Genomic DNA, 27,771 nt, shown 5'->3' with positions numbered 1-27,771 from the left:
GCTATAAGAATAGTTAATTTAGTTTTTAGATTGTTTTTTTGAGTTTGGGTTTGAATTTGGTTATTTTGAGTGTTGTTTGTTAATTTTAGTTGTTTTTTTTTTGTTTTTTTGCAAGGTATTAAATTTTGTATTAATATTTGAAGTCGGTCGAACCAAGAGTCATATGGGTGGGTGAAGTGAGGACCTCTGAAACGTCGGTAATATTCATTTATACTCCTTAGTTAACTATGACCATCGACGTGCCCTGTAGTTTAGTATTATAACCCCACATTCTAAATGCAAGAAAAGATGTCAAAATATAGGACGTGCCACAAAAAAATAAGACATAACTGACTGACCCTTACGAAAAATAACCAGAGCACGCCACTGAACATGACAATGACGCTGAATGGGTGCTTGCAATGAAATGTAGAAACCGATACAGGAAGTATATATTCACAGCAGAATGGAATTTTCGGAGAATTTGCGCATAACAACAATGAGTAACGGGTGAAGATAGACATATTTACCACCCAAAGCTTTGGCAGCCATCCAATGACCCACCCATAACACCATTTAGCGATGCCGCTGTGTAATTGGCCATTTTCTTAGACTTACATTACATGCAATAGAAGCTTAGCTTCTACGCGAGAGCGCTGCTGGCTGTCCTTTCTTATCTCTTCCTGACCTTTGTTACTAACCGTGATAACTCAAAGACAAACACTGGGACTATGGAAAGGATTCATTTCGAGGAGTAAGAAGCTCAGTGAAAATGCCAGGTAAGTTTCTGCAGATATCTCGCAGAAAATTTGTGTCTGTGCGCTTGCGACAGGCAGTTGTTCTACAATTAAAACAAATTAGGAATTCTATGCTGGAAGTGCGTTATTATTTTAATTGCACGTATCAATTTGATTTTTAACTTGAGTAATTATGTTGGAACACGATAGATATTAGTGCTTTTAAAGAAGATGATCGTTAACAAAAGGGAAGATATTGTAACTAAAAAAAGGCCAATATTTGCATAGCATTTGTTTACGTCACTTGCCTTTTTCACAATTTAAGTGCTTTATTGTTGTGAAATGGTGCGTTAACGAATCATATATAATAATTCAGGAGGACTGTACAGCCGACCTTCGTGGCGGAGTGATTTGTGCATCCCGGGTTCGAGTCCCGGCTTGGGTATGGATGTTTGTGAGTGTCCATTCATCAAGTTCATCATATCATCACTCATCCCCATCTTCGAAAATTAGCCAAAAGTGAGCGAAGTAAAATGAACCAAAATAAAAAAAATCAATCAGCACAGCGCGCTACGACACCAGGTGTCAATGGTTCGAATCACTGCCTGGGCCTGAGCATGTGTGCCCCTTCATCAATTTCATCACATCATCACTTATCCTGATCGTCGCGATTAGCCAAAAGTGGCAGATAAGCGACGGTAAATAACAAAAGAAAGTTATCACATAAAAATCATCGTTTCTTTTGTTTCACGTTTAATAACCTAAAGAGAGCTCTTATTTACAGAAATTAAAATTTTTAAAATATTGTAGACATTGAAAAAGAGGATAGAAATCACAATGGAAAATATCTTCCTGATACAAAGAAGCGCACGTAACATTAAATTATTGGAGAGAGCATTCGAATACAGTTTTCTTATTTTTTAAGAAATTTATCCAATTCCGGCACCCACTGTTGAATTGGACATAGTTGCAATCCAGAGATCATAAAACGTAGTGTAGAATCAAAATTAGTCTACGACAGTTAAGAACAACCCAAATGATAGGTACCAAGTTAAGGGATCTTCGTGCAGGCCCATGCCCAGGATTTCTTTGAAGGTGGGACGCAGATCCGAAAATGTGTTTATACGTTTGCATTTGTATGTATGTATGTGTGCGTGTGTGTGAGATTCATAAACTGTGTGCGTGTGTCTGAGATTTATAAACTATCAAATTAATTATTTTACCCGCTGTTTTAAAATGTCAAGAAATAACAAAATAGTTGAAATGTTTTCATTAAGTGTTAGATTTTTATTTAATTCATTCTTTCTTTTGATAATGATCAAAAAGATTTCACCTTGTATTAGTTTTGACCTCGTGTTTTATCCTTATTTTGTATATGTTGCTGTTGATGTAGATCTGTTAATAGTATCTCGAAAGGAAATATTTCACTATATCATCCTGCGATTAGCCAAAAGTGGTAGAAAAGTGACTCTAAGAAAAATCAAGATTTCTGAAGTCTATCTCTCTTCAAAAACAGCCCATTCACTTGTGTAATGACAAAATCGAAATTCTTGCAAAATTTCAAAAAATGTCCATATTGTTTTCGTAGGTTTTTTTTATGTTCACATACAAATATTTCATAGTTCGAAAGGTGGCATGCCCTCTCCCCCTCCTCTGGGTACGGGCCTGTCTTTGTGCATGAATATAGGCTTCGCTATTTAGCCAATTCGAGCTACCTTGCTGTTGCGCTTTTACGAGCTTATTGGATCAATAAAAGTGTTATTATCAAAACTTATGATCACCTACATTACCTGAAAAGGTTTACAAAGTGCGTTTTTATTATGGATGTAATAAAGAGGATGTTAATTTCCGTGAAAATCGTTCATCGCGCTCCAATGTTAAGCTTAGGGCAATCAAATGAAGAACGAAATTATCTTCGGATACAACTATCCTGGCGCCACCATCGGAAAACTTTGGCAGTGAACAGTCAGTTCGCCTGGTATGTACCTCGGCGGTATATCCGGACGTGAATTTGCAAGAGGACGGAGGGATTTGGTACACGGCATCACTTTACACATTTTCTTGTTTTCTTTTAAGGAATTTCTATGATTCCGGAACCCGAGGTTGACGTGAAGACTTTTGTGTTGCGTTCTGTTTGTCTAAATCATTATTGCGAGGACATATTTGCATTGTAATTAGAGGGAAGAGTTTTACATTGTGTTGTGTTTTGTTTACATAATACTTGCGATTGCGAAGGACCTATTTGCATCCGTAAATAGGAGGAAGAGTTTATTTTCACGCGGGATGTTATAGGATTTTGTCTGGTACATTCCTTCAGTGCACGTGACCAAAATCACATCAATGGTGGATAGGGACAAAACTTAGAAGAAGACAATGAACATCCCCATTGTAGTGAGGTAATTGGAAAAATATTGAGGACCAAGACTAAGGGACAGCAAATTTGACCAATATTTTTGCATTCTGGACGCTGACGTTTGCTAATTTTATTTTCGTTTTACGTTGTTAAAAAATATTCACTTAGGCTACCAGAAACTGAGAGAAATAAATAAATAAGCAAATCAGATATGGCATTCACTCTAGAATAGCATTTTTTTACGTGTAAGTTGAACATGATAAGCTAATGAGGTTTGCCCTTAACAATGTTTGAAGAGATAACGGAAGATTCACAGGACACAGTGATATATCATGTGTCATGAATTTTAGAAAATAACGGTAATTGATTGATTGATCGATTTATTGTTTTAAGTCCACTTTATGCACCGAAAGGCTAACCGGGACTGGACCTACAGTTTTAAAGTGGAATCCGAACCACTATGTGCCTCCACCGGGTATCGAACACGGGACCCCTTAATTACAAGGCGACGACGTTACCACTGCGCTATCGAGGAGGCCAATAATGGTAATAACCGATAACAAAAAGTCCAAAACGTTGGAACATTCTCTTACCGCGGTTGATGCGAGGGTTAAACTTAAAAATCAGCTCCGTCCTACATATATTTTGGCGTCCTAGGCAGGATTGTGGTTTGGTTCCCCACCTCCCTGCACCACCAAGCACCAACGTCCTACGCACTTTAAAATCAGGAAACATATAAAAACTCATTAAACATAATATAAGTTATTATATTTAAAGATATGTCATTTGCATTTCTGATATATATTTTTTAAGTTTAGCATATTTAAGAATATTTCCGTTATTTCTCGTCCCCTTACCTCTCCCAAGTGTAAATTTCTCTGTCGCATATTATGACTTTGTTGTTTTTTTCCCTTAAAAAAGAAACGCTGCTTTGACTGGCGGCCTCTGTACAGGGCGCTCTAGCCTTCATCCCCATTAACCTACGCCTCGCCACGGGTCTCTCAAAAAATATATAAAATTTATCCTCGTAATAAGTAAAGATCGAATCACACGGAACTGGATATCCAGTTAGTTGGCATTGAACTGGTTACCTGACCGTAAAGCCCCTATCACACGGAACTAGATTTCTAGTTGGAATGCCCTAGTTGGCGATGAACTGACTTTCTAGGTAGAAATTATGGCCGCCTGGCTGACTGCTTGACTGGTTTTGAGGAATAGGACATGTTCTAATTGCTACTAACTTCTTCGACTAGACTCTGTGGAACAGCCAATCAGAGCAAAGTTTGGCCATGTGAAGATAATCTGTGCGTTTGCAAAGTAGCCTTTTTTGTCTGTGGTTTCCGAGTGCATACAGCACGAAAGGCATGTTTACAATTGAAAAAGCTAAAATATTCTTCCATACGTGTATAGTAAACGTTGTAAAGTATGTATTTTATCATCGCCGTTCTTCTTTACCTAAAACCATTTACTACGAAGCGATATTCCTCTCGGTTGAATAGTTATCGTATTTTAAAAATGTGAAGTGATACGTTGTTTACTTCTCGCGCGGCCGCCATTATGGGAACGAAAGACTATCGACAAGTACGGTATAACAAGTACCGTGTGAGGCGAATACTAGCAAATGGGTAGCCAGTCCAGCGTCAACTAGAGCGTTCCTACTAGAAATCCAGTTCCGTGTGATAGGGGCTTAAGTGATGGCTGCCTGGCTGGCTGCTTGACTGGTTTTGAGGAATAGGTCATGTTCTAATTGCTACCGGCTTTCCTCGACTGGATGCTTTGGAACAGCCAATCAGAGCAAAGTTTGGCCATGCGAAGATAATCTGTGAGTTTGCAAAGGAGAAATTTTTCTCTGTGGTTTTCGAGTGTTGGCTGTTTCTGTTAGTTTCTCGATAAAAAAAAAAGTAGAGATGACGTGCAGTGCATTCGCGTTCAGTTCATTAATATTTACGTATTTATTCAAAGCGATGAGATGTGTACGTGACGACAAACAGGCACGCATCTAGAAATATGTTTCGGGGGGGGGAGGTCCGAACCAAGTGTCTCAGGAATAATAATAATAATAAAATATAATAATAATGTTTAAATTAAAGTAATGCTATTAAATCAAATTAATACTAATTAATTTTATCATTAAAATTATATTATTATTACATGAATAGGTCAAAAGATTGTATAAGAATAGATATATAATAGCGCATATTCATTACGTAGCTTACCTGTAGTTAAGATCGGAATAACTTACATAAAAACAAGTGCCCTGGCAATGAAATTAATGTCAAATAGATGAAAAATTGAATATTTATCGAATTACAAAAATGATGTTACATGTAGTTGCAGAAAAGTAAGTTTCTGATTAAAATTTTATGCATATTATTTTGAATAATAGTGTACAGAAATTATCTATGAAATGTCATTCAAAGCCGTATGGTCTTGGGTTCGATACCCGGTGGAGGCACATAGTGGTTCGGATCCCACTTTAAACTGTAGGTCCAGTCCCGATTAGCCTTACTGTGCATAAAGTTGGCTAAAAGCACAAAATCAATCAAATCAAAGCCGTATGATCCCAATATAATCCTTGCCTTCTAAAAAGTTCAGAGGAAATTAATAACCATCGATTATGCAACAAATGCTAATATTTTCATTATTTACTTTTAGTACTTGGTAAGTTTCGTGGAGTCCGGACCCCTGGATCCCCTAAATACGTCCTTCCTATCCTTCAAAGCCGTATGATCCCAATATAATCCTTGTTTTCCAATTAGTTCAAAAGAAATTATACAACAATTTTCGTACTCAATAAGTCTTTCGGGTGTTTGTGTGTGTGTTGTGGGGGGGGGGGGGGCGGACCCCTTAAATACGTCCTTCGTGTCCCTCAAATGCAACAAATGCTAAACGAGTATATTTTCATTATTTAATTTTCGTACTTAATAAGTCTATCGGGTGGGGATGGGGTCCAGACCCCCGAAATGCGTCCTTCGTGTCCTTCAAAACCGTATGATCCCAATATAATTCTTGTCTTACAAAAAGTTCAGAGGAATTTATATAACAACGGCTAAACGAATATATTTTTCAGCCCGACCCTGTGGCCGAGTGGTGTCGACCTCCGTGGCGAAGTGGTTAGCAGAGCGCGCTACAACGCCAGGGGTTCTGGGTTCGAGTCCCGGGTAAGGCATGGGTATTTGTGTTCGTCCAGTTGATAAGAAACAAATAAAATGTAAGAATTGAAAAAGTGTAAAAGTGAGAAAAAGAGTGAATGGTGGGGGATACCTCCGCGTAGGGGGTATTTCCTTTTCTTCAAAAAAAAAAAAAAAAAAAAAAGTGGTTAGCAGAGCGCGCTACAACGCCAGGGGTTCTGGGTTCGAGTCCCGGGTAAGGCATGGGTATTTGTGTTCGTCCAGTTGATAAGAAACAAAGAAAAATGTAAGAATTGAAAAGTGTAAAAGTGAGAAAAAGTGTGAATGGTGGGGGATACCTCCGTGTAGGCGGTATTTCCTTTTCTTCAAAAAAAAAAAAAAAAGTGGTTAGCAGAGCGCGCTACAACGCCAGGGGTTCTGGGTTCGAGTCCCGGGTAAGGCATGGGTATTTGTGTTCGTCCAGTTGATAAGAAACAAAGAAAAATGTAAGAATTGAAAAGTGTAAAAGTGAGAAAAAGAGTGAATGGTGGGGGATACCTCCGCGTAGGGGGTATTTCCTTTTCTTCAAAAAAAAAAAAAAAAAAAAAGTGGTTAGCAGAGCGCGCTACAACGCCAGGGGTTCTGGGTTCGAGTCCCGGGTAAGGCATGGGTATTTGTGTTCGTCCAGTTGATAAGAAACAAAGAAAATGTAAGAATTGAAAAGTGTAAAAGTGAGAAAAAAAGTGAATGGTGGGGGATACCTCCGTGTAGGGGGTATTTCCTTTTTTTAAAAAAAAAAAAGTGGTTAGTACATCGCGCTGCGACGCCAAGGGTCTCGGGTTCGAATCTCGGTCGGGCTTGGTTGTTTGTGAATGTCCATTCATCAATTTCATCATTTCATCACTCATCCCCATCTTCGCAAATTAGCCAAGAGGCACAAAACGCGAAGTAAAATAAACTAAATCAAATCAAAAATACATTTTTCATTATTTAATTTTAGTACTTAATAAATCTTTCGAGGGGTCCGGACCACCTGGACCCCCCTTAATACGTCCTTGGTGATAAATATGATTAGCCGCAAATGATTGTTTTTGTTTGTTTGTTTGTGGATGAATCCTGCGAATCTCATGTATGAATATGCTAACCCGAGTTCATTAAAAAGCTTGTTCGATACGTCTTGATTATCATATTCTAATCGAACCAATTTCTAGTCCATACTTTTATTTTTTAATTTTTATTAAAAGCACAAAGCACTATTTCTCCTACAACATTCTTCAAATCACGGCCGTAGGCAGAAAAAAATTTCGGGGGTGTTCACTCATAATTGTTCCCATGGACGTCGCAAGAAATTTGAATAATACAGAGTGTCCGAAAAGTCACGCAACCCGGTGTTTACGACCGTATAACGGAATAGCGAAACGGAATGAGAAGAAACGCTTTCTGCCAAGAGAATGCCCTGTATATTGGGAAAATTTAGAGAGACAAACATATGTAAGAACGTGCATGTTTTAATAACAAATAAGCAAAGTGTTGCCAAAGGCGGAAAAAAAATATTTGCAAATCGTGTGTATTGATGCACAGAACTCATTGAGGTAAATTATTGCAACATTTCACAATACCAACGAACAATTTGAATGGCCATCTATTGAATTTGACAGAAAAAGAACTTTGACGAAGTTTCAAAAACATTGCAGAAGGGAATAAATGGGCTGTTCCAAAAATCGATGTTTTCACAATATTACGCAGGACACTGGCAACACTGTTGTTGTCACGTGTCACTAACAGACGTGTTTCACCTCAGGCTACCACACTAAGGCACTTTTAACGACAAAGGAGAAAGTTGGTTATTCTCGAAAATATGCAATAAATTACATATACCTTGCAACCTTGAAATGTGGGTACAGAAGTACGTGTATCAATTGTTATGTTTTCTGTGCCTTAGGTGGTTGCTGTTTGCCGCGAACGGCATTCCAGATTGTGTCTACTTATGCTGACGTCGTGTGTGTGTTTTTAAAATGCCATATTCTACACAGGAAAGAGTGTTTATTGTTGAAGAATATATCCGAACATCGTCATATTCTTGCGTAAGAGAAGCATTTAGGGATACCCATATTTCAGGGTTGCAAGGTGTATGTAATTTATTGCATATGTTCAAGAATAACCAACTTTCTCCTTTGTCGTTAAAAGTGCCTTAGTGTGATAGCCTGAGGTGAAACACGTCTGTTACTGACACGTGACACCAACAGTGTTGCCAGTGTCCTGCGTAATATTGTGAAAACATCGATTTTTGGAACAGCCCATTTATTCCCTTCTGCAATGTTTTTGAAACTTCGTCAAAGTTCTTTTTCTGTCAAATTCATTAGATGGCCATTCAAATTGTTCGTTGGTATTGTGAAATGTTGCAATAATTTACCTCAATGAGTTCTGTGCATTAATACACACGATTTGCAAATAATTTTTTTCCGCCTTTGGCAACACTTTGCTTATTTGTTATTAAAACATGCATGTTCTTACATATGTTTGTCTCTCTAAATTTTCCCAATATACAGGGCATTCTCTTGGCAGAAAGCGTTTCTTCTCAGTCCGTTTCGCTATTCCGTTATACGTTCGTAAACATCGGGTTGCGTGACTTTTCGGACACTCTGTAGAAATAATAACAATAATGATTATTAATTAATAATAATAATAATAATTAAAATTTCATAATAAATAACTAATTGATTCCAAACGTATTATTTATTATTATTTTTGCTGTCCTTATATCCCTGAGGGGACTTTTCTACTCTATCCATGAGAAGTGTGAATAAAGCACAGCTATTATATTTTGTTATTACATTTTAGATACCTCAAGAAAACCTTTAAAAGTAAGAGATAGAAATTTTAGTCATAGAGTTTATGTTGTTTGACCATTCACTTAAAACTTAATTTTTGGAATTTTGAAACCTGTGGAAACCAGTTATTATTTGGATTAAATGGTAAAGCATAACCTGGTGCCTGTATTGTAACCTCAATTTTTTCTATCTGTTCGAATACTAACTGGACTTTATTTCAGTTATTAACAACAAAACTAACAATCGTTCTGCTATTTTGTAATTTTGCAATACATGATGTCAATTGGGGGGGGGGGGGGTCTATAGTCCAGTTCGATCCCACTTTCCGACGCTCATATTGTTCGAATACTTAGCAAACAGCATTATATACAACCACTATGCACTATACAAGTATGTGCTTTATAGGACCGCATAGCTATAGGTTAATTGTATGTATATATCGACCACTGGGTGAAGGGTAGTGAATGTAATACACTACGAAGCTGGATATCCTTTTGAACTCTTATAAAAGAGGGGAGATTTAAACCCTTATCGAATAGGGAATTTAAAAGTTGGAATGAAAATTTTGGGACAATCACAAGGGAATTTTCAGTCTGATCCATGGATCAGAGCAGCACTGGAAAGAGGACGGCAAAAGTGAAAATGAAGGGGCCGCAGGTGGTCTGCGATTCTGAGAATTAAACCCGTTTAGCTCAAATTTCAGAATTCAGAATGTTTGAAAATTCTAGCTCGATCATTTCAGAATTGTTTAAGTTGTATTTTTGTGAAACTGCGTATATATTTTTTTGAAAATGTGCTACTTATTTTATTTTCTGAACTCCCATTAATCCAACATGCCTGAAGTTTGTGAGGGAATGAACCCTAACTCCTCCCCTCTAAATACGGCCACGCTTCAAATTGCTCATCCATCTTTACAGATTGTCTGCTCTTCCCAATGTCTTGTGGGAACAAAAGTCTATCGACAAGTATTAAGTAACAAGTATCGTGTGAGGCGTAAACAAGCAAATGGGTAGGCAGTCCAGCGCCAACTAGGGCATTCCTACTGGAAATCCAGTTCCGTGTGATTCGGGCTTAAGTTGTTATAATAAGTAATATGAGAAAACACGACATTATAACTGTTCAGTAATAAAGCATAACATTAACTGTCAAATTCAAATCAGATTTTACTCCTTCTTTGGTGAGAACCTGGATGGATGCGCGCGTAAACCGCAAATGCTGACGTCGAAGGACGCCACCAGGGTGGGCACAGGTGGACAAACCGCTCGGCCATCGAATTTCCCACCCAGACAAATTAATGAAGAAAACTTCAAGTAGCTAAGTTACTTTAGAAAAATTTGCTTCGATAAATAAGTATATTCTGGTCCTCATTCCATATATTATTGTGAATGTTGTCGTTAACGATCATTCTATGTAGGCTAAGCTTCGCTGTCTTTTGGTGTTGCAATACTTATCGAGTAAGGTTGCAAATATTATAGCAAATATCCTGGTGCATAACACCTGTTAAGTGAAATTAATCTAGCTTTAATTTCCTTATTTTTACTTTAGGAAAAGGAAATAATTTTTAATTGCATTTAAAACACAATAATTGTGATCCATATAACACTTCTGTGATTAGAAGCAGTGCAACATCAGCCAATAAGCTGAGCGAGCTGTAAACAGTACTCAGAATTTCTAACAGAAAAAAATCCACAAAAAGGCAAACAAATAACGTCTTCTCGAGTTGCTTCTCATTGCTACACACGACAGGTTCCGACAGGTTGTTCATGCAGAACAAAGGTATGGTAATAATAAAAATAATATTGTTTCTAAAACTGTGAGGTGTCAGCCGCTTTCCTGAGGATATGGGGCCCTCCCCTAGCGATTACAAGATAGGAATAATTCGTGCAAGAATCTTCTCCCAAATTTCTTTGTAACCAATATTAAGTTCGGAAATATCTCTTCTCACTTTTCAAGAAATAACTGGGGTCAATTTCCTTGCATGATTATAGAGTTGTTTCAAAAGTCGCGCAACCTAAACTTTGAAAATTTATATCATGAAAACCGTAAGAGATATTTACACCGGGTTTTTTGCATTATAAGCCTCATCCATTGACATATTTTTCTTAAATAAATTAATAACTGGCGGAAGGCAGCGTTAATTTTTTTTCCAGAAATGCACTTATGAGTGAGAAAACTATGTAAGAAATTATCGGAGAGTCATAATTAGACGCTAATGATTGATTCCATGCCAATCTGTCATTTTCAATAAAAATGATCATGTACAGCATTTGATGGATTTATGACTGGAGATTTTATGGGTTGACTGAAAAAGTGCCATTTTTGGCACATATCTCCGTAGCTGGCAACACTAGCAGGTCGGAAATTTTGGCACCAGACGCACGCAAAATGTGCCTAAGTATTATCCATACATATACATGAAAAATCAAAATCATAATTTTGGGCCGAAATTTGCCTATTAAGTGTAAATTTCTATGCACATGGCAACCCTTCCATTCCAACACAGCTGACGGGAGCTTGTTAGGAATTGGTAAGGGCGAGTCGTAAATGCGGGTACTACACGTCTACTTTTTATTATTATTATTGGACATTAAGTGTTCCGATTAAATCACTAAACTAATCATCTAGGCTATCACTAGGTTAATAAATTTATCCCAATAAAAGCAATTAAAATATTTTATAAGCATTGTTAACACATTGCTGTACGACGCCAGGGGTCCCGGGTTTGAATCCTGGCCTGTGTATCGATGCTTGTGAGTATCTATTCATTAATTTCATCATATCATCACTCATACCCATCTTCGCAAATTATCCAAAAGTGGCACAAAAGCAAAGTAAAATAAAGCAAATCAATCAATCAATCAAATGTCAGGTCGGAAAACACAAACAGTGTGACAACAATAGTAAGTGCAATACTCGTGCGTCACAGTACACCAAACTCCCGGTGGTTTTTTTTTATTATATATATATATATATATGGAGCGATCCCTCGTGGAACGCATGAGGATTTTCAGCGGGCCATGTTCTGTTGTTTTGGCTGTTAGCATAACCATTCAAATGGAACCAAGCTTCATCAGTGAAACAAAACGAAATGAAGAATTATGATGCCATTTTCTTCGATGAGAGATCGAAACCACCTGCAGTATTCAAGCGTTTATCCTTATCAAGGTTTCGCAGTTCTTGAACTGCGCGAACAAGTTGCAAAAGTATTTGATGTTAGCGCTAATACCCTAAGATCCTGGGTTAAGAGCTATGCCAATGAGATTGCTCCCTAAATGGATAGCATTATTATATTATTAAAACTTAAGTGTTAGGGTAGTTTTCTTCACATACCTATGAGCTCTTAAAAGTGGCAAGTCCGCTTGGGACGCAAGTTTCCTCAAGCTTTTGATTGGAGATTGTTCCAGACATGTACGCACATCCCCCACTGCGGCAGGGATTAAAACCCATGGGCGATCACTTCGTGTTCTGTCACATACACTTCCGGTTTCTCGAAATCGAAGCACTAGTCGTAAAACAGTTGCTTATGAGAAGGGTTACCAGACGTCCGGTTTTTCCCGGACATGTCCTACATTTTACCCTTATGTCCGGCGTCCGGGAGGAATTTGAAAAATATCATAAATGTCCTGCATTTTGAGCGTCACATAATATTAATTAGGACAATACGTGTTTCAGTTGAACAAAAAGAAATCATGGAAGTTACAAGTCCATGGACTGCGCTCGCAAACTCAATAGTGAAATATATTTTGATACAGTCATTGCCCACCCCCAAAAGAAATAATAAATAAATAAAACTTTGTCCTGCTAGAGGACAAAAGGAAAAACGGAAGCAATTAATGAACAAAGTTTTGAGGCCACATATTGATGATGTCACTGTTTAATGCATGAGGGTAATTTCTTGCTTTGGGGTTGATACTGATGGAACAAGATGTTTCCCATTCTTATTCATTATTTGGATTGTAAAGCAGGGCTATAGAGAATGAAGTTATTTAGGGTGTCTACCAGTCAAGAATGTTATGAAAGTCAAGAGAAAGTAAATAAATCAACAAGTAGGTCAAGAAGTAAATAAATAGTCAAGAAATTTTACTTGTGGTCAAGAATTTTTGCTGTCACAATGACTGATTAGTTGATTTAGTTTATTTTACTTAGCTTTTCTGCCCCTTTGGCTAATCGCGAAGATGAGGGTGGATGGTGGTAAGATTAGATGGATGAAGGGACAATCACAAACATATAGGGATGAAACCACGAGCTCCACATAAGATTATACTGGCTGTGAGCCCAGACGCCAGAGCCGCGCTAGTCTGCCAAATGCAGTCTAGTGTGTATTAATAGATAAAATAGGTCTAAATCTCTTATGCAGCTTCAGTTTTCATCTTAACTGGCCATTTGGTGTTTTTTTTTTTCATTAAATAGATATTTATTTTCTTAATTACTAATTTCCAACTTTACCTAAGTAGGGGACGAATAAATAAAGGTTAAGAAAAAGGAAAAAGTAAAGAAAAAGACCTGAAAACTCAAGAATATTTGTTATTCAACTAAAAGCTACGCAATATTAAATTTCTGAAACCATTTCAATTACGGCAATTGATGAATATTTGTTTGCCATTACAGGGCATAATACAAATGTTGAGACACTACTTTCATTACCATCAGCACAACGTACTTACGACAGATTTTTTTTTCTTCATAAATTCTGTTAAAAGTTTGGTACTGGTCCACATATTTTCAAAGAGTTTGGGAGTCCAATCTCTCATAAATATATTTTGACTCAACCTGAAATTTTGAGAAGTGCATTGTTTAGTATCATTACAAGTTTGGAAGTTTTGCATTAAAGAATTCATTAAGAAATCTTTTTTTATACTGAAAAGTGTCAATTTTAAATTACTCTCTAACGTGTTTTATAGAATATGTATTATTTATTGCGAATGTTTGTGTCCTACATTTTGGGACATTATGTCCTACATTTCTCTTATAGTGATCTGGTAACCCTACTTGTGAGGTACAATAGAAGCAGGATATTTATCCTGGAAAACCTCTTGCACATGAGTGTAAGAATGGATAGTAAAATACTCTTCAACAATGCACGCGCGCTGCTCCAATGAATACGCCATGCTGAATCAACCAGGCACTGTAGTGGCGAAGCGCGAGCCAAGAAAATTCAGGGTAGCCAGGGGCAGCCTAGGAATCTCTCAAGAGTCCAATTTCGGTACAAAATCATGATTTAAGATTTTCCACCTAACTGTATGGGCAATACTTAGGCACATATTGCGTGCGTCTGGTGCCAAAATTTACAACCTGCTAGTGTTGCCAGCTACGGAGATATGTGCCAAAAATGGCACTTTTTCAGTCAACCCATAAAATCTTCAGTCGTAAATCCATCAAATGCTGTACATGATCATTTTTTGTTGCAAATGATAGATTGGCATGGCATCACTCATTAGACGTCTAATTATGACTCTCCGATAATTTCTTACATAGTTTTCTCACTCAAAAGTGCATTCCTGGAAACATTTTAACGCTGCCTTCCGCCAGTTATTAATTTATTTAATTTTCTGTATGGAATAAATTGATAATGTTAAGCATTGAAAAAATGTCAACGGATGAAGTTTCATAATGCAAAAACCCCGGTGTAAATATCTCTTACGGTTTTCATGATATGAATTTTCAAATTTTAGGTTGCGCGACTTTTGAAACACTCTACAAGGGGAAGGCGGCTTCTGTGTAAGTTCATTTTATGTTCAGCATGAGCTTCGCTAGAAATTTTTGTAGGGGTGGGGTGTGGTGGGGTCAAGCCATTGATCAAGCTTGAATAGTAGAGTAATAACAATAATAATTATTAACATTATACAGTAATAATTAATATAATCTAATAAAAGTAAACCACATTAAGTTCAAATTATTATTGTTATTGTTATTATTATTATCATAATTATTATATCATTAGGGAGAACTTCTACTCGATCAACCAGATGAGTGAATATCCAGTTCAACTAAGTGTTTTTATCATTATTTTCTTTACATTTCGTAAGTTAGTGTAATGCATGGTTCCTCTTTTTTTGTGATTAACTTTTGCATACCTCGTTCAAGAAAAACATGTAAAAGTTGGACGGGCATTGTAATCATAAATTTTATGGTTCTGACATCTTACATAAAACTCTATTAAAAAAAAACTACAACTATTTATTCTTTGGTACAATATGGAAAAACATAACCTGGTTCATGAATTTGTTTCGCTACTGGATCATTTCTTGCAGTCTGAATGCTAGAAGTAATTTTTGAAATAGCTCTCACTCTAAGATATATGAATGGAATATCTCCAGTTTGTTAATGGTAACTTAGTGTAAATCCTATAAGCAGTATGAAACACAGAATGCGTGTCTTCTCTGACTTCCTGCCTGTTGATGCTTTCAGTAACCTGTCGCTCGAGCAATGCCAAGAGCTACATCGGGGATTCCATCTACGACCTCCCCTCGCCGGCTTTCCTGGTGAACAAGAAGAAAGTGGAGAGGAACTGCGAATTCATGCTCAACACAGTGAAAAACTTTGGGTTGAAACTAAGAGCACAGACAAAGACTCACAAGACTATGTAAGTCACTTTTTTATCTTATTTGAATTAATATCATGTTACAGTTATTTTTAATTAATTACCAGAACATTTTTTTTATATTCACATCTCTATAATTAACATTTACTATCTGAAAAGCAAAAGCTGTGCACTGTGTGTAGGTGTAGGTATACAACAATATTATATTCATTCACGTAAAGGTAAATTACATTAACATTCTCTGGATTTCAGTCCAGTGGTAATCAGAGAAGGAGAGATAGTCAAAATATCAAGAAATGTTGATAGGAAATGACGTTTTAGGAAAGTTACTATTAGTACTTGAAGTTTTAGTTGTTGTGTGAGGCGTGTTTCGTCCACGCTAGGAATAGGTGGGAGTTGCGTGTATGGTTGAAGGTGGCAACAATTAACAATGTGGGGAAAGGAAAGTATATTACGGAAATGTTCCAAGATAGAAGAATGGTGTACTCATGCATTCTTCCGGGATACTATGTATTTAGTTTTGTTTGGGCGGCAATTTTTTTGTTTTGCGGGGCCACATTTCATTGGATGTTATTAGTTTCCCTTTAGCTAAACTCTCTCGAATTTATTTCGAAAGAGGGCCATTCTTCACGGGGTGATTTTCGTTCCCTCTTTTGAGATCTTTCGACTTTTTCCACACGTCCTAATTGGGAAAATTCCTAATTGCGTACAGTCCTAGTTGCGAACAGTCCTAATTGCTGCTTGAACAGGAATAGCACTATATTACCTGGAAAAGTGGTGTCCTAATTCCGAACAACCCCCCCCCCCCTTGCTCTGGTCCTACAACATCTTTTAACAAATTCTGAAAATGGACTAAGTTCCATTTCCACTCCACACTTGAGACTGGTGAGTGCCTTGTCAGTCACAGTTGGAACATAGAAAATTCGACATGATTTAAAGTCGCCGACGAAGTATATATAATTTAATAATAAAAGTGTGGCTTATTTTTTTATACGACTACATTTGGACAATTCTTAACTGAAAAGAGATTAACTTTACCTACATTTCAAATTCAAATTTCGAAATAACAAAAAACATTTTTCTTCCGCTTTACACCTTCAAGATTCATTACCATATTAAGAAACGGCCCGATCTCAACGAACATTTTTTAAATGAAAGCTTAATATATGTTCTATATTTAATGTTATTTTTAGTTTTTCGATAGGAGGAACCGTCAAGTAATTAACGATTAGATTATTTAAAACAATTCGTATTTTTTACAATTAATTTTATATTTATCATTAATTTATTAATAATCTAGGCATCTGAGAAGAAAATGTTTCAAACAAACATTGTAGCGTAAACGCTTATCTTTAATTTGACATATTACACTTCTTGGTTTCCAACTTAGAATTCATATAACACAAATGCATAGAATTCTTCTAGCAGCATGTGTTCTTAGTCCTATTTAATTACACGTGTTGTAACTGGTATTGACTATTGAATAGTATGTTATGGTTATATACATGCAATAACATTTAATAATAATCATAACAATTGATATTAGTATTGCGCATTATTTATGACGTACATTATATATTTTAATAAGGTGCGTGTGGGATAAAAGAAATTGGTAAGGGTACGTAGACTCCACATTGATTCGTGGACCATGTCCCGATTACCGATTAGCATATGTGAGCATAAAGTTGACTTAAAACAAAGCTTTTGATAAAAGAATTCCGACTTTGCTTTTTACAGTGAGGGAGCGAGACTACAGACTGGAGGCTCGCTGAGGGGACTCGTCGTGTCTACACTGGACGAAGGAGAGTTCTTCGCAGACAATGGCTTCGACGACATTCTCTACGGCTACCCCTTCATCGACTTCCACTTGGAGCGGTGCTGGAAGCTGGCCGAGCGACTAGAGGAATTCCATGTCATGATCGACAGCGAAACAGCGCTTCAAGTTCTGAAAGAAAATAGTCCTCCGACGGGCAAAAAGTGGTCGATTTTTGTCAAGATAGATGCCGGAAACAACAGAGGTGAGACCTTCTATATGATAGGCGTGCGCACGGGGGGCAAATGCCCCCCCCCCCTTAATCATGGACGTCCGCAGATTTTTTCCACTGAAGGACAAGCAAGGTATTTTTTCATGGGGCATATTACCCCGATAATAATGTTACCCCCTCAAAAAAACACCTCTTGAATTTGAAATTATCGCATTCCTGCATCCCCATTATAATATTTAATGTAAATTATTATGACTGAAATCAAATTATACGTGTTAAAATGTACTTTTAGTTTGACATTCGGTTTCTAAGGGGAGGTGTGGCCATCCTTGACCCCTTTCCAGACTTCCGTGCCCATATTTTTATAGTTTAACCTAGAAATTTAGGATAGAGGAATCTTATCGCCCTTATTAAACGATATTATACTCTTAAAGAAAATGAAGTAAATGACATTTCAAAGCAACTACGGGGGAAGGGGTGCAGTGGCGCAGTGGCGCAACCACAGAGGGTAAGAGGGCATTAGCCCCCTTCCTTGGACGGAAATCAATGTAAGGGGCGGGGCAAACATGGGAGTAAAGGAAAGCAAGACTATCAGAATCTAAGAGTAGCAGGGACAAAAGGATACTCAAGATGGAATTTGTTTTAACGTCTTTCTTGCATTATTTCCACCAGACGGTCAAGAGCACCTGCAAGGGGAGGGGCAGAGCTGCAATTGACATCTCGATTTCAAATTTTATACAAATGAAAATACGTTTCGTAATATTTTCTTCCTCGCTTCGCTCGGAATGTCTGTTTTTCTTGCACTCTTGTTAAGTTCAGAGCCGTAGCTATAGGTCAGCGGGAGTTGGTCCTGGACGTCGAAAGATCTAAATGAAAAAAAATTGTATAAGAGAACGCCATGGAATTCCATGAAATTTTTTGTTCTATATTAAATCAATATTGTTTTTATTTTGCAAAAATTTGGATCTGAAATTTGTTTTCTGTAATGCATTGTAAATTACCAGGGAGAAAAGTACTGCTGCTCAGTAGCGTATGCATGATTTTGTCAGGGGGGGGCATTTCTCAAACTTTCTCCAAATTCACATTACCATTGTTTTATTATAGCTACTTTAATTAAATAAAAATACTCATAATTAATTAATAATACTTATTAATTAATTAGTTGAATTACTACTAATAAAATTACTAATACCACTACTACTATTAAGTAGTAGAGATCTACATAAATATAGTATTTAATGAAAGTAATAGAACAAAATTACTTTCTAAGCCAAGCGTCAGGTTAACCTTGCAGCAGGTTTTGTGTATCAATCCGCGCGAGAACTGAGCTCAGAATCTTCCGTGCCAGTCTTTCCTCAACCGCCGAGCTGCTTACATCGGAGACACTGAGAAAATCTACAGTATTGCCAACCGCACAACACATCAAAACCCGCATGCATGTCAAGTGGATTGTATTTTTGCTTCTCTTTGTCTCCTGAAACATAACATTTTAAAAGTACTTTCTGCGCATATATTATTTAATAAATGTGTCATTAATATAAGAGCGAAACAACTTCTAAACATGAGAGCATGTGTGTATATTTCGAGCACGCAAAAATAAAAATAAACAAAGATAAAAGTAAACAACGATAGGTCCCTTTTGAATTTAATGACAAATTATTGTTTTTGGTTTAGAAAGAAATAGATTTATGAAAAACTTGGTTGCTTCGTTCGCAATACATCCGTTACTGTAAGACACACGCACTTCAAGTTGTACCACCAAAAAAGCATGATTTGTTATTGGTGATATATACAATCAGGTGCATTGTCTGTCGCTATTACTCTGGTTTCAATTTATGAATCACTTCACTAAACCAGGATTCAAATCTTGGTCTGTCCATTTCTTGCTGATAATCACCCTTCCCTTTCTTTGCGCGGAACAGTAAATATGCGCCTTCAACAAAGCTTTCATTGCCGCCAGTGGGTGAAACAATAAGCCTCCCCCTTCCCCTCATCGTCGGTTTCTTCAGCCCTGGCGGTGGTTTTGCATGGTGGTATCCTTCCATGTTTTATTACCCCTTCCCCCACCCACCGAGTTGAAGGACGTCTCGTCCAAATAATAAACATGTTTCTTCTCACTGCGATATATTTTAATACCGCGGAGATTCTTTTGTCGTCAAACAACAAACAATCGTTTCCTCTTGCTAAACTCAAACCGCAAATCATTCAACACCCGTGATACAATTCGTGTGCACATTGACGGCAAATCACCTCACGCCCTGTTTTACTTTGATCTTGTTGCCGCAAGGAGGATTATGCATTTAAAACAACTTGCTTGACTTTGAAGAACATTTCCTTTCGGATGAAGCCCAAAATAACATTCGGGTAAAACTGCGCGCTGAACAGGAGATTCAGCCATTCTCGCCGCTCTACAATAAACATAGGGTTAAAATAGTGGAAGGTGCAACACTGGTATCAGCGATTTCACCCGCTCTGCAACGCATTCAGTCTCGCTCGACTCGCTCTAAAGTTTCAATGTCTCTTCAACGCATTACAGATTCGAGTTGGCGAATCTGCGGTTCTAAGTTCGTCTGCACAGTGATTGCAACCAATTAAGTCCATACCTGCTAATCAATGTATTATTTTGTCTGTATATTACAAATTAAATAACTGTTTTCTTGCAAGTATGCAGTTGTGTCGGAATAGAACCCGTCTCAGTGGAACTATATTCTTGCGCGCACGTTTGGATCTACATATGCTAAAACCTGCTGCAAGGTTGACCTGACGCAGGGCTTAGTCATTCGATTTTTATCAAATTCTGGGAGCATTTTTTGTTTCTTTGTTACGAAATAATTGTCTGGTCAACGAGGTGAGACATTTTAAGTGTGAAGAAAATCCATAAAAACAAAAATATATATATATTAAAATAAATTGAAATAATCAAAGTATGGAACTTATCCAAGGAGCTGCGGTGGTCTACAGGGCCGGATTAAGGTGGGTGCTATTGATGCTGCAGCATTAGTCCCATTCCTGAAATAGGCTCAGATGAAAACAGACGAGAATTTTCCGAAAGGTGAACAGTTTTCTCTTGCTATATTAACCTTGAAATAAATCTTAGAATGATATTTTGAGCCCCAATTTCGGACGCCTAGACACAGCGTTACTTATTATACAGTTACTATTATTCTTTGCACTGTGACGTAACTATAACGTCGTTGTGTTTATTGTTCACCGAAGATTTCAAGCATCAGGCCCAATTACGTCTTAATCCGGCACTGGTGGTCTATTCGGTAGAGCTTCTGACAACCATGCGGGATTTCCAGGTTCGCTTCCCGGAATTGGTTGTAATTTTTCCGGCTTCTTCCCCGCATGAATGTCCCCAATAATAATTCACATCTGGATTGTCTCTCTGTTCTTACCAACAAAAGTCGTTTGAATAATTGTCTAAGCTGCTCGTCAAGTCAACCTTGCAGCAGGTTTTCGCATATGTAGTTCCAAACGTGCGCGCAAGAACATAGTTCCACTGAGACGGGTTCTATTCCGACACAACTGCATACTTGCAAGAAAACAGTTATTTAATTTGTAATATACAGACAAAATAGTACATCCATTAGCAGGTATGGACTTAATTGGTTGCAATCACTGTGCAGACGAACTTAGAACCGTAGATTCGCCAACTGCAATGTGTAGTGCGTTGAAGAGACACTGAAACTTTAGAGCGAGTCGAGCGAGACTGAATGCGTTGCAGAACGCGTTGAATCGGCGATACCAGTGTTGCACATCCCACTATTTTAACCCTATGTTTATTGTAGAGCGGCGAGAATGGCTGAATCTACTGTTCAGCGCGCGGTTTTACCCGAATGTTAATTTGGACTTCGTCCGAAGGGAAATTTTCTTCAAAGACAAGCAAGTTGTTTTGAATGCATAATCCTCCTTGCGGCAACAAGATCAAAGTAAAACAGGGCGTGAGGTGATTTGCCGTCAATGTGCGCACGAATTGTATCACGGGTGTTGAATGATTTGCTGTTTGAGTTTAGCAAGAGGAAACGATTGTTTGTTTTTTGACGACAAAAGAATCTCCGCGGTATTAAAAGATATCGCAGTGAGAAGAAACATGTTTATTATTTGGACGAGACGTCCTTCAACTCGGTGGGTGGGGGAAGGGGGAATAAAACATGGAAGGATACCAGCATGCAAAACCACGCCAGGGCTGAAGAAACCAACGATGAGGGGAAGGGGGAGGCTTATTGTTTCACCCACTGGCGGCAATGAAAGCTTTGTTGAAGGTGCATATTTACTGTTCCGCGCAAAGAAAGGGAAGGGTGATTATCCGCAAGAAATGGACAGACCAAGATTTGAATCCTGGTTTAGTGAAGTGATTCATAAATTGAAACCAGAGTAATAGCGACAGACAATGCACCTGATTGTATATATCACCAATAACAAATCATGCTTTTTTGGTGGTATAACTTGAATTGCGTGTGTCTTACAGGAACGGATGTATTGCGGACGAAGCAACCACGTTTTTCATAAATGTATTTCTTTCTAAACCAAAAAAAAAAATTGTCATTAAATTCAAGAGGGCCTATCGTTGTTTACTTTTATCTTTGTTCATTTTTATTTTTGCGTGCTCGAAATATACACACACGCTCTCATGTTTCGAAGATATTTCGCATTTATATTAAGTAATGACACATTTATTAAATAATCTATGCGCAGAAAGTACTTTTAAAATTTTATGTTTCAGGAGACAAAGAGAAGCAAAAATACATTCCACTTGACATGCATGCGGGTTTTGATGTGTTGTGCGGTTGGCAATACTGTGGATTTTCTCAGTGTCTGCGATGTAAGCAGTTCGGCGGTTGAGGAAAGACTGGCACGGAAGATTCTGAGCTCAGTTCTCGCGCGGATTGATACATAAAACCTGCTGCAAGGTTGACTTGACGAGCAGCTTAGTTAGAAAGGTGAGACGTTTTAAAGAGACATATTCAAACGTCGCGGTAAACAATGGAAAGTCGGACTGGTGACTGTATTCTTGTCCGCGTAGCCTTTGTCTATACATTAGCCGCTTACAACGAACCAAGAACTTTCTTTAGTTAATTCTCATTGTTCACACAAAAAAAATACATGTTCATTGAACATTGGCGTACGTAGAGGGGTGGCTGATGGGGTTACAGCCCCTACCGAAATTTTGATAAAATCAGAATTTTGAAATAAAAATCCGTTAAGAACTTTAAAAAATCAAAATCTCTTAAAGTGATTCCCGATTACCATTTTTGTCTTTGAATACAATTTTAATTAACTGAAAAGCTCCAAAAATACTAAATGCATCCTGCCCTCCAAAACGAAGCCATGTGCTATCCACATTTACTATTCCAGCCCCTCCCGAAAAAAAACATCCTGCGTACGCCAGTGTATTGAACATTGTTGCAACTGAGACACAAAACAACTTTTTTCTCCTTTAAATCATAGTTGCCCTTATAATTTATTTTCAAGAATTCGTGTTTATTTTTAAGGCATTCATTATGAAAGACGAGTGTGTTTGGAATACTGTGTTCTTCTCCGTGCTGCATGGAAATAATAATTCCAATTATTATTATTATTATTATTATTATTAGTAGTAGTAGTAGTAGTAGTATTGTCGCAGATCTTTTACTGTGATAAATTGGCCGTTTAAAATTTTTCCACACCATTTTTCATAATATTTCACAAGCTCAAGGGAGGGTTTAAAATCCCCTTGCGTACGCCATTGCTGCTGCTAAACGAATTTACATGAACAATTGTTTGGAGGAAAAGGAGCGCGCACTTTTGAGAGACACTATTTATAATTTTTGTTGTTGGTTTTTTATGGGGCGGATGAATTAATTATGTATATATGTGTGTGGGGTGTGTGTGTGTCTATATATATATGGGGGTGTGTGTATATACACACACACCCATCAATGCAATAAAACTTAAACAGAGATAAAATTAGGTTTATCTTTCCCGACTGAACTTTCATCAAGACTTTGGTGTCGGGAAAAATGCGCCCGGGAAAATTGCGCTCTCGCAATAAAAGTGGGAAAAATGCGCCCTCCCAAGAGTAACCACAATGAAAAGTGGGAAAAATGCGCCCAGCACAGACGACCTTCATCAATATGATAATATGTTGATTAAAACAACCTTGACGCAGCTTCCCCTTACACTTAACACAGGCTTGGGACTGTCAAGAAAGAGAGTTTTTTTTTAAAAAAAGTACAGTAAAAATATTATCTTTTCTGGCGTGTTTAGAAGCTGGAGATGATGTCCTTTGTCATATTTTTTTTTTACTTTTGTAATTTCTATTTAATATGTTGTAATTTTTATTTTATTTGATTAAGGTTTTTATTTACATTTGTATTTCCATTTCTTGTGACCTCCGTTGACGATCTTTTACTCCAGACTTCTCAGGCACTTGTTAAGGTCCTTGGGTGTGCTTGTTTTGTAAGTATGTAAAATTTTGCTAATCTGTTCATCCAGTTTTATGTACGTTCGTTTCCTCTTCCTTCCTTCCAAACCGATCCTAGCCCTGTCATATTTGTATCCGCTGTATTCCTTTTCCACCTTCAGCGTCTTCAGAAGGGTGTAGAAGTTGGGATGAAGTCGATCTTTCTCCTGCAGCTTATTGTTCCACCCTTCGACAGCATTGTTCGTGCATCTCCACAGTGCCACACATCAACTGGTAGATTTGGATTTTGCAGCCATTTTTGTACAAAGTAGTCAAGAAACGCTGTCAGTTTCTCTCCTGCTGGCCCCGTACTATGGATTTGGAGCCACCCATCTTCAACGTCCTCGCGGGGGATCATTGACAGAGCGCTGCACATGCGGACATGAAGCCTTACTTCTTCGTCATTCGTGTAGTCCGGTACCAATCCAACGTATTGAACTTTGCGCCACAGACTCGCTTAATTGTGTGCTGGGTGCATTTTTTCCCACTTTCTAATGTGGTTACTCTTGGGAGGGCGCATTTTTCCCACTTTTATTGCGAGAGCGCATTTTTCCCTGATTCAAGACTTTTGCCCCCCCCCCCTAATCAGAGGATTTGTGCACGCCTATGTTCTATATTTCTTACTTTCCCAGTTCCCATGTAAACAGACACGTAATCGCATGGGCCTATATATATACTGAATGCAACTAGCAATGCTGCAAATCAAACTTGATGTATTTTCGGTGCATAATTTTGGATCCTTAGCATGGCAATCGCAAATGCTAACCGGAGAGTTATAGTCCACGCGTTTACTTCATTAACGTAAGAAACTCGTCGCCACAAACGTGGGTGGGGATAAATAGCGGGCGAGTTGTTTTCGTCCAATCACAACTCAACCTTCAGCCAATGGGCGCAGCTGTCATTCTGCTCGTCTACTCCACGTGGAGTCTCCGTCACATGACTGCGGATACGCTGTTGCCGTAATTTGCAACTTAAACGTGGAGACCGTGGGAAGGTTCTTGTGCGCGGAGAAATAAGGTGGCGTAGAGCCGTCATAAATGAAAAGGCCCTAACTACAAATGTACATGTTTCGAGAAACAGAGAGAAACGCGTTTAGCTTTGTGCAAACAAGTTAGAGTATTAAAATTCAATATTTTTTTTTACATTTCATAGTAAGATATTGAAATATTTTTTTGGGGGGTGGTATTTGGTGTTCAACATCTCACAGCTTTGTGTGGTGAAATGAAGATTCCGTGGAAGTGTAGATAGGGCCTTTTCACAATAATACAAACATGTTGGAGGTAAGATGTTGGAGAAAGAAAGGCCCTAACTTTTCATTTAATGGTTAAAGCATGTTTTAATTTGAGTTGATGGAATCATATTTTTGGTTATACTCGCTGCTAGAATGTTTTATTACTTTTCATTGCTTTTTTATTACTTTTCACTACATTTATTTGCAATATATTACAGGAATTATATATTGATTTGTTTAACAAAGAATTACATATTTAAGAGTGATTTAGGAAAACATTTTGTTTCTTACAGCAAACATATTAATAAGTTTTAGTCACAATAGTGTACAGTGTCTCTCAAAAGTTTTAGTACAACGACATTTAAAACTAGGCAACCCAATTCACACAAGACGTTGGAGGGTTGCGTGTAAAGTTACGCTCAATTTCAGGGTTGCCACATGCACAATAGATATTTATAAAATACGCGAAAGGAATAAAAACAAGTAATATTGTATAAAATTATTTAAAATATCACTATTATATCGCAAGTGACAAAATACGAAAGATGACAAAGGAGAGGAGAAAGAGAAAGCCAAAGGAGAAGAGGAAAAGTAGAGGAGAGAGGAAAGAGAGGATAGACGAGGAGAGGAGATGTGGTGAGGAGAATGGAAAAAGATTCTAGGAGAGATGAGGAAAATGGAGCAAAGAAGAGAAAAGAGAAGGAAAACGAGGTGAGAGAAGAGGAGACGAGAAGAGAGGACTGGAGAGTAGAGTAAAGGAGAGAAAAATAGGAGAACGAAAAGAAGAGGAGAAGAGTGCAGTGGAGTGAGAAATCTAAGACATGAGAGGAGATAGGAGGAGTGGAAATGAGTGGGATGGAGATAAGATGCGAGAAAAGTAGGGAGGGCGATATGAGATAAAAGCAGAGCAGAATGAGGGGAGAGAAGAAGGAAAAAGAGAAGAGAAGAACGAACAGAAGGGACTGAAGAGAAGAGGTAGTTGCAGAAAATATCGTCTCAGCGTCAAGAATTGATGCATTGGTCAAATTATCGACATGAAACAATCAATAACATTTTGAAATGTATTGGAGAATGTACTAGATCGGTTCGAAATGCCTTTTGGCTTAGTTCAGAGCAAGGTAAAATCTTCCATGTAAGATCTTTGATTTTACCTGCGATTATACCACTAAAAACATGAATGTAATTGTAATATTTATAAGAATTATCCAAATTTTGTCCACTTCTCGGTTCGTTGAAATGGAGATTTTGTAATTTAATATTTCCCCTCGCCCATCGTTAATTCCAAACTGAATCATTCCGTTTCACACGGCGTAGACAATGAACACAATGGGATAGCTGTAAAACTTTCGAAAATTTTCTGCCACCGGAAGGGTTTGAACCTACGACCATCAGATTGACAGTCCTAAACGGTAAACACTACATTACGAACTTTCGCTCCTGAAATCAAGTAGAAGGAGCTGACCAATGTGAAATGTAGATGCAACTCTCCTCCTACATGTAATGTGCAAACAATACTTGTTTGTATAAAAGAAAACGAAGGTAGTACGACTCGACGAAAACATTTAATGGAGAATTGCACATGATCAGAACTACCATTCGATATTTGCGGAGGTATCCATGTATTGAACTAGAGTGGGGAAAGGGGTAAAATTAGTATGACCTGAATTGCCACAAATATAAACAGTTATTTCATTATATTTGTCAATGTCTTTGAAGCAGTACACAATTATCGTTCGAGTAGTATAATTCACAATCTTATACATGAAAGTATCCCTTGTGTGTCAATTCATTTGTTTGTTTATTTTTTTATAAATTCCATATGCAAAACAATGTAGCCACTATACACTTCTATTACAATAATGTTACCATGGTCTTGTTTAATAGAAGGGGATTTAAGAAAAAGAGTAAAAAGAACACCTAGTATGGAGGATCGAACCTGGGACGGCAATCAATGCTTTCAAGAACTCTAACCAATACACTACGCCCTTTGTTTCCCTTGGATCAACAGTTCGTAATTGTTCTGTCGCGTCAATATTGTAAACGTTATTCTGCAAAAAGAAGTTCAATACTCTGATATAGCACTTCTAGAATTACTCTATACACATGCATTTGTAATTTAACTCTGAATTTATTTCTTCGTTGTTAGTATATATAAGCTTGTGAATATATTTTTTTGTAATTTTATAACGGTTACATGAACATCTACGAAATAGTTCCTTATAATTACCTCCGGTTGACCAAGTTGCCAATATAAACAAATGGAATACAGATTGTCTTTGAGCTTACATTGTTAAGAAGGAGCGGATACACGTATTACTATCAAATACTTATTCAATAAGGTTTCTTGTTTGTCAGAAATTATCACTTAAAATATTGCATGTTGAGCTAGAGCCCACCCAGCCGCCTCTGATGAAATATACCATTCTTCAGATTCTCTTTAAAATTCGACTCTGGTCACTTGTAATTTGCTGGGTGCAGACACTGTGCATCGACGCACAGTGTTTTGCCATAAGAAGCGGCCTTGAATAGCGTGAGTGAGTCACTTTGAACGCGAGTAAG

At 37.6% G+C, this 27,771-nt stretch overlaps 1 protein-coding gene across 1 annotated transcript in view; it reads left to right on the top strand.

Moving 5' to 3' along the window:
• The first annotated feature begins 625 nt into the window (after positions 1-625).
• Positions 626-27,771, top strand: part of LOC145978502 (D-serine dehydratase-like) — a 65,580-nt gene continuing 38,434 nt past the window's right edge. The window contains exons 1-3 of the mRNA XM_083111122.1: positions 626-758; positions 15,419-15,593; positions 17,289-17,569. Coding sequence (XP_082967248.1) covers positions 752-758; positions 15,419-15,593; positions 17,289-17,569 — 463 coding nt within the window. The 5' untranslated portion in view covers positions 626-751. The remainder of the gene's footprint in view (positions 759-15,418; positions 15,594-17,288; positions 17,570-27,771) is intronic.

The sequence above is a fragment of the Lepisma saccharinum genome, chromosome 25 (genome assembly GCF_977018435.1).
Source record: "Lepisma saccharinum chromosome 25, izLepSacc3.1, whole genome shotgun sequence".
Lineage (NCBI taxonomy): Eukaryota > Metazoa > Arthropoda > Insecta > Zygentoma > Lepismatidae > Lepisma > Lepisma saccharinum.
The sequence above is the reverse complement of the archived record's forward strand: the minus strand, read 5'-3'. Positions and strand labels throughout refer to the sequence as shown.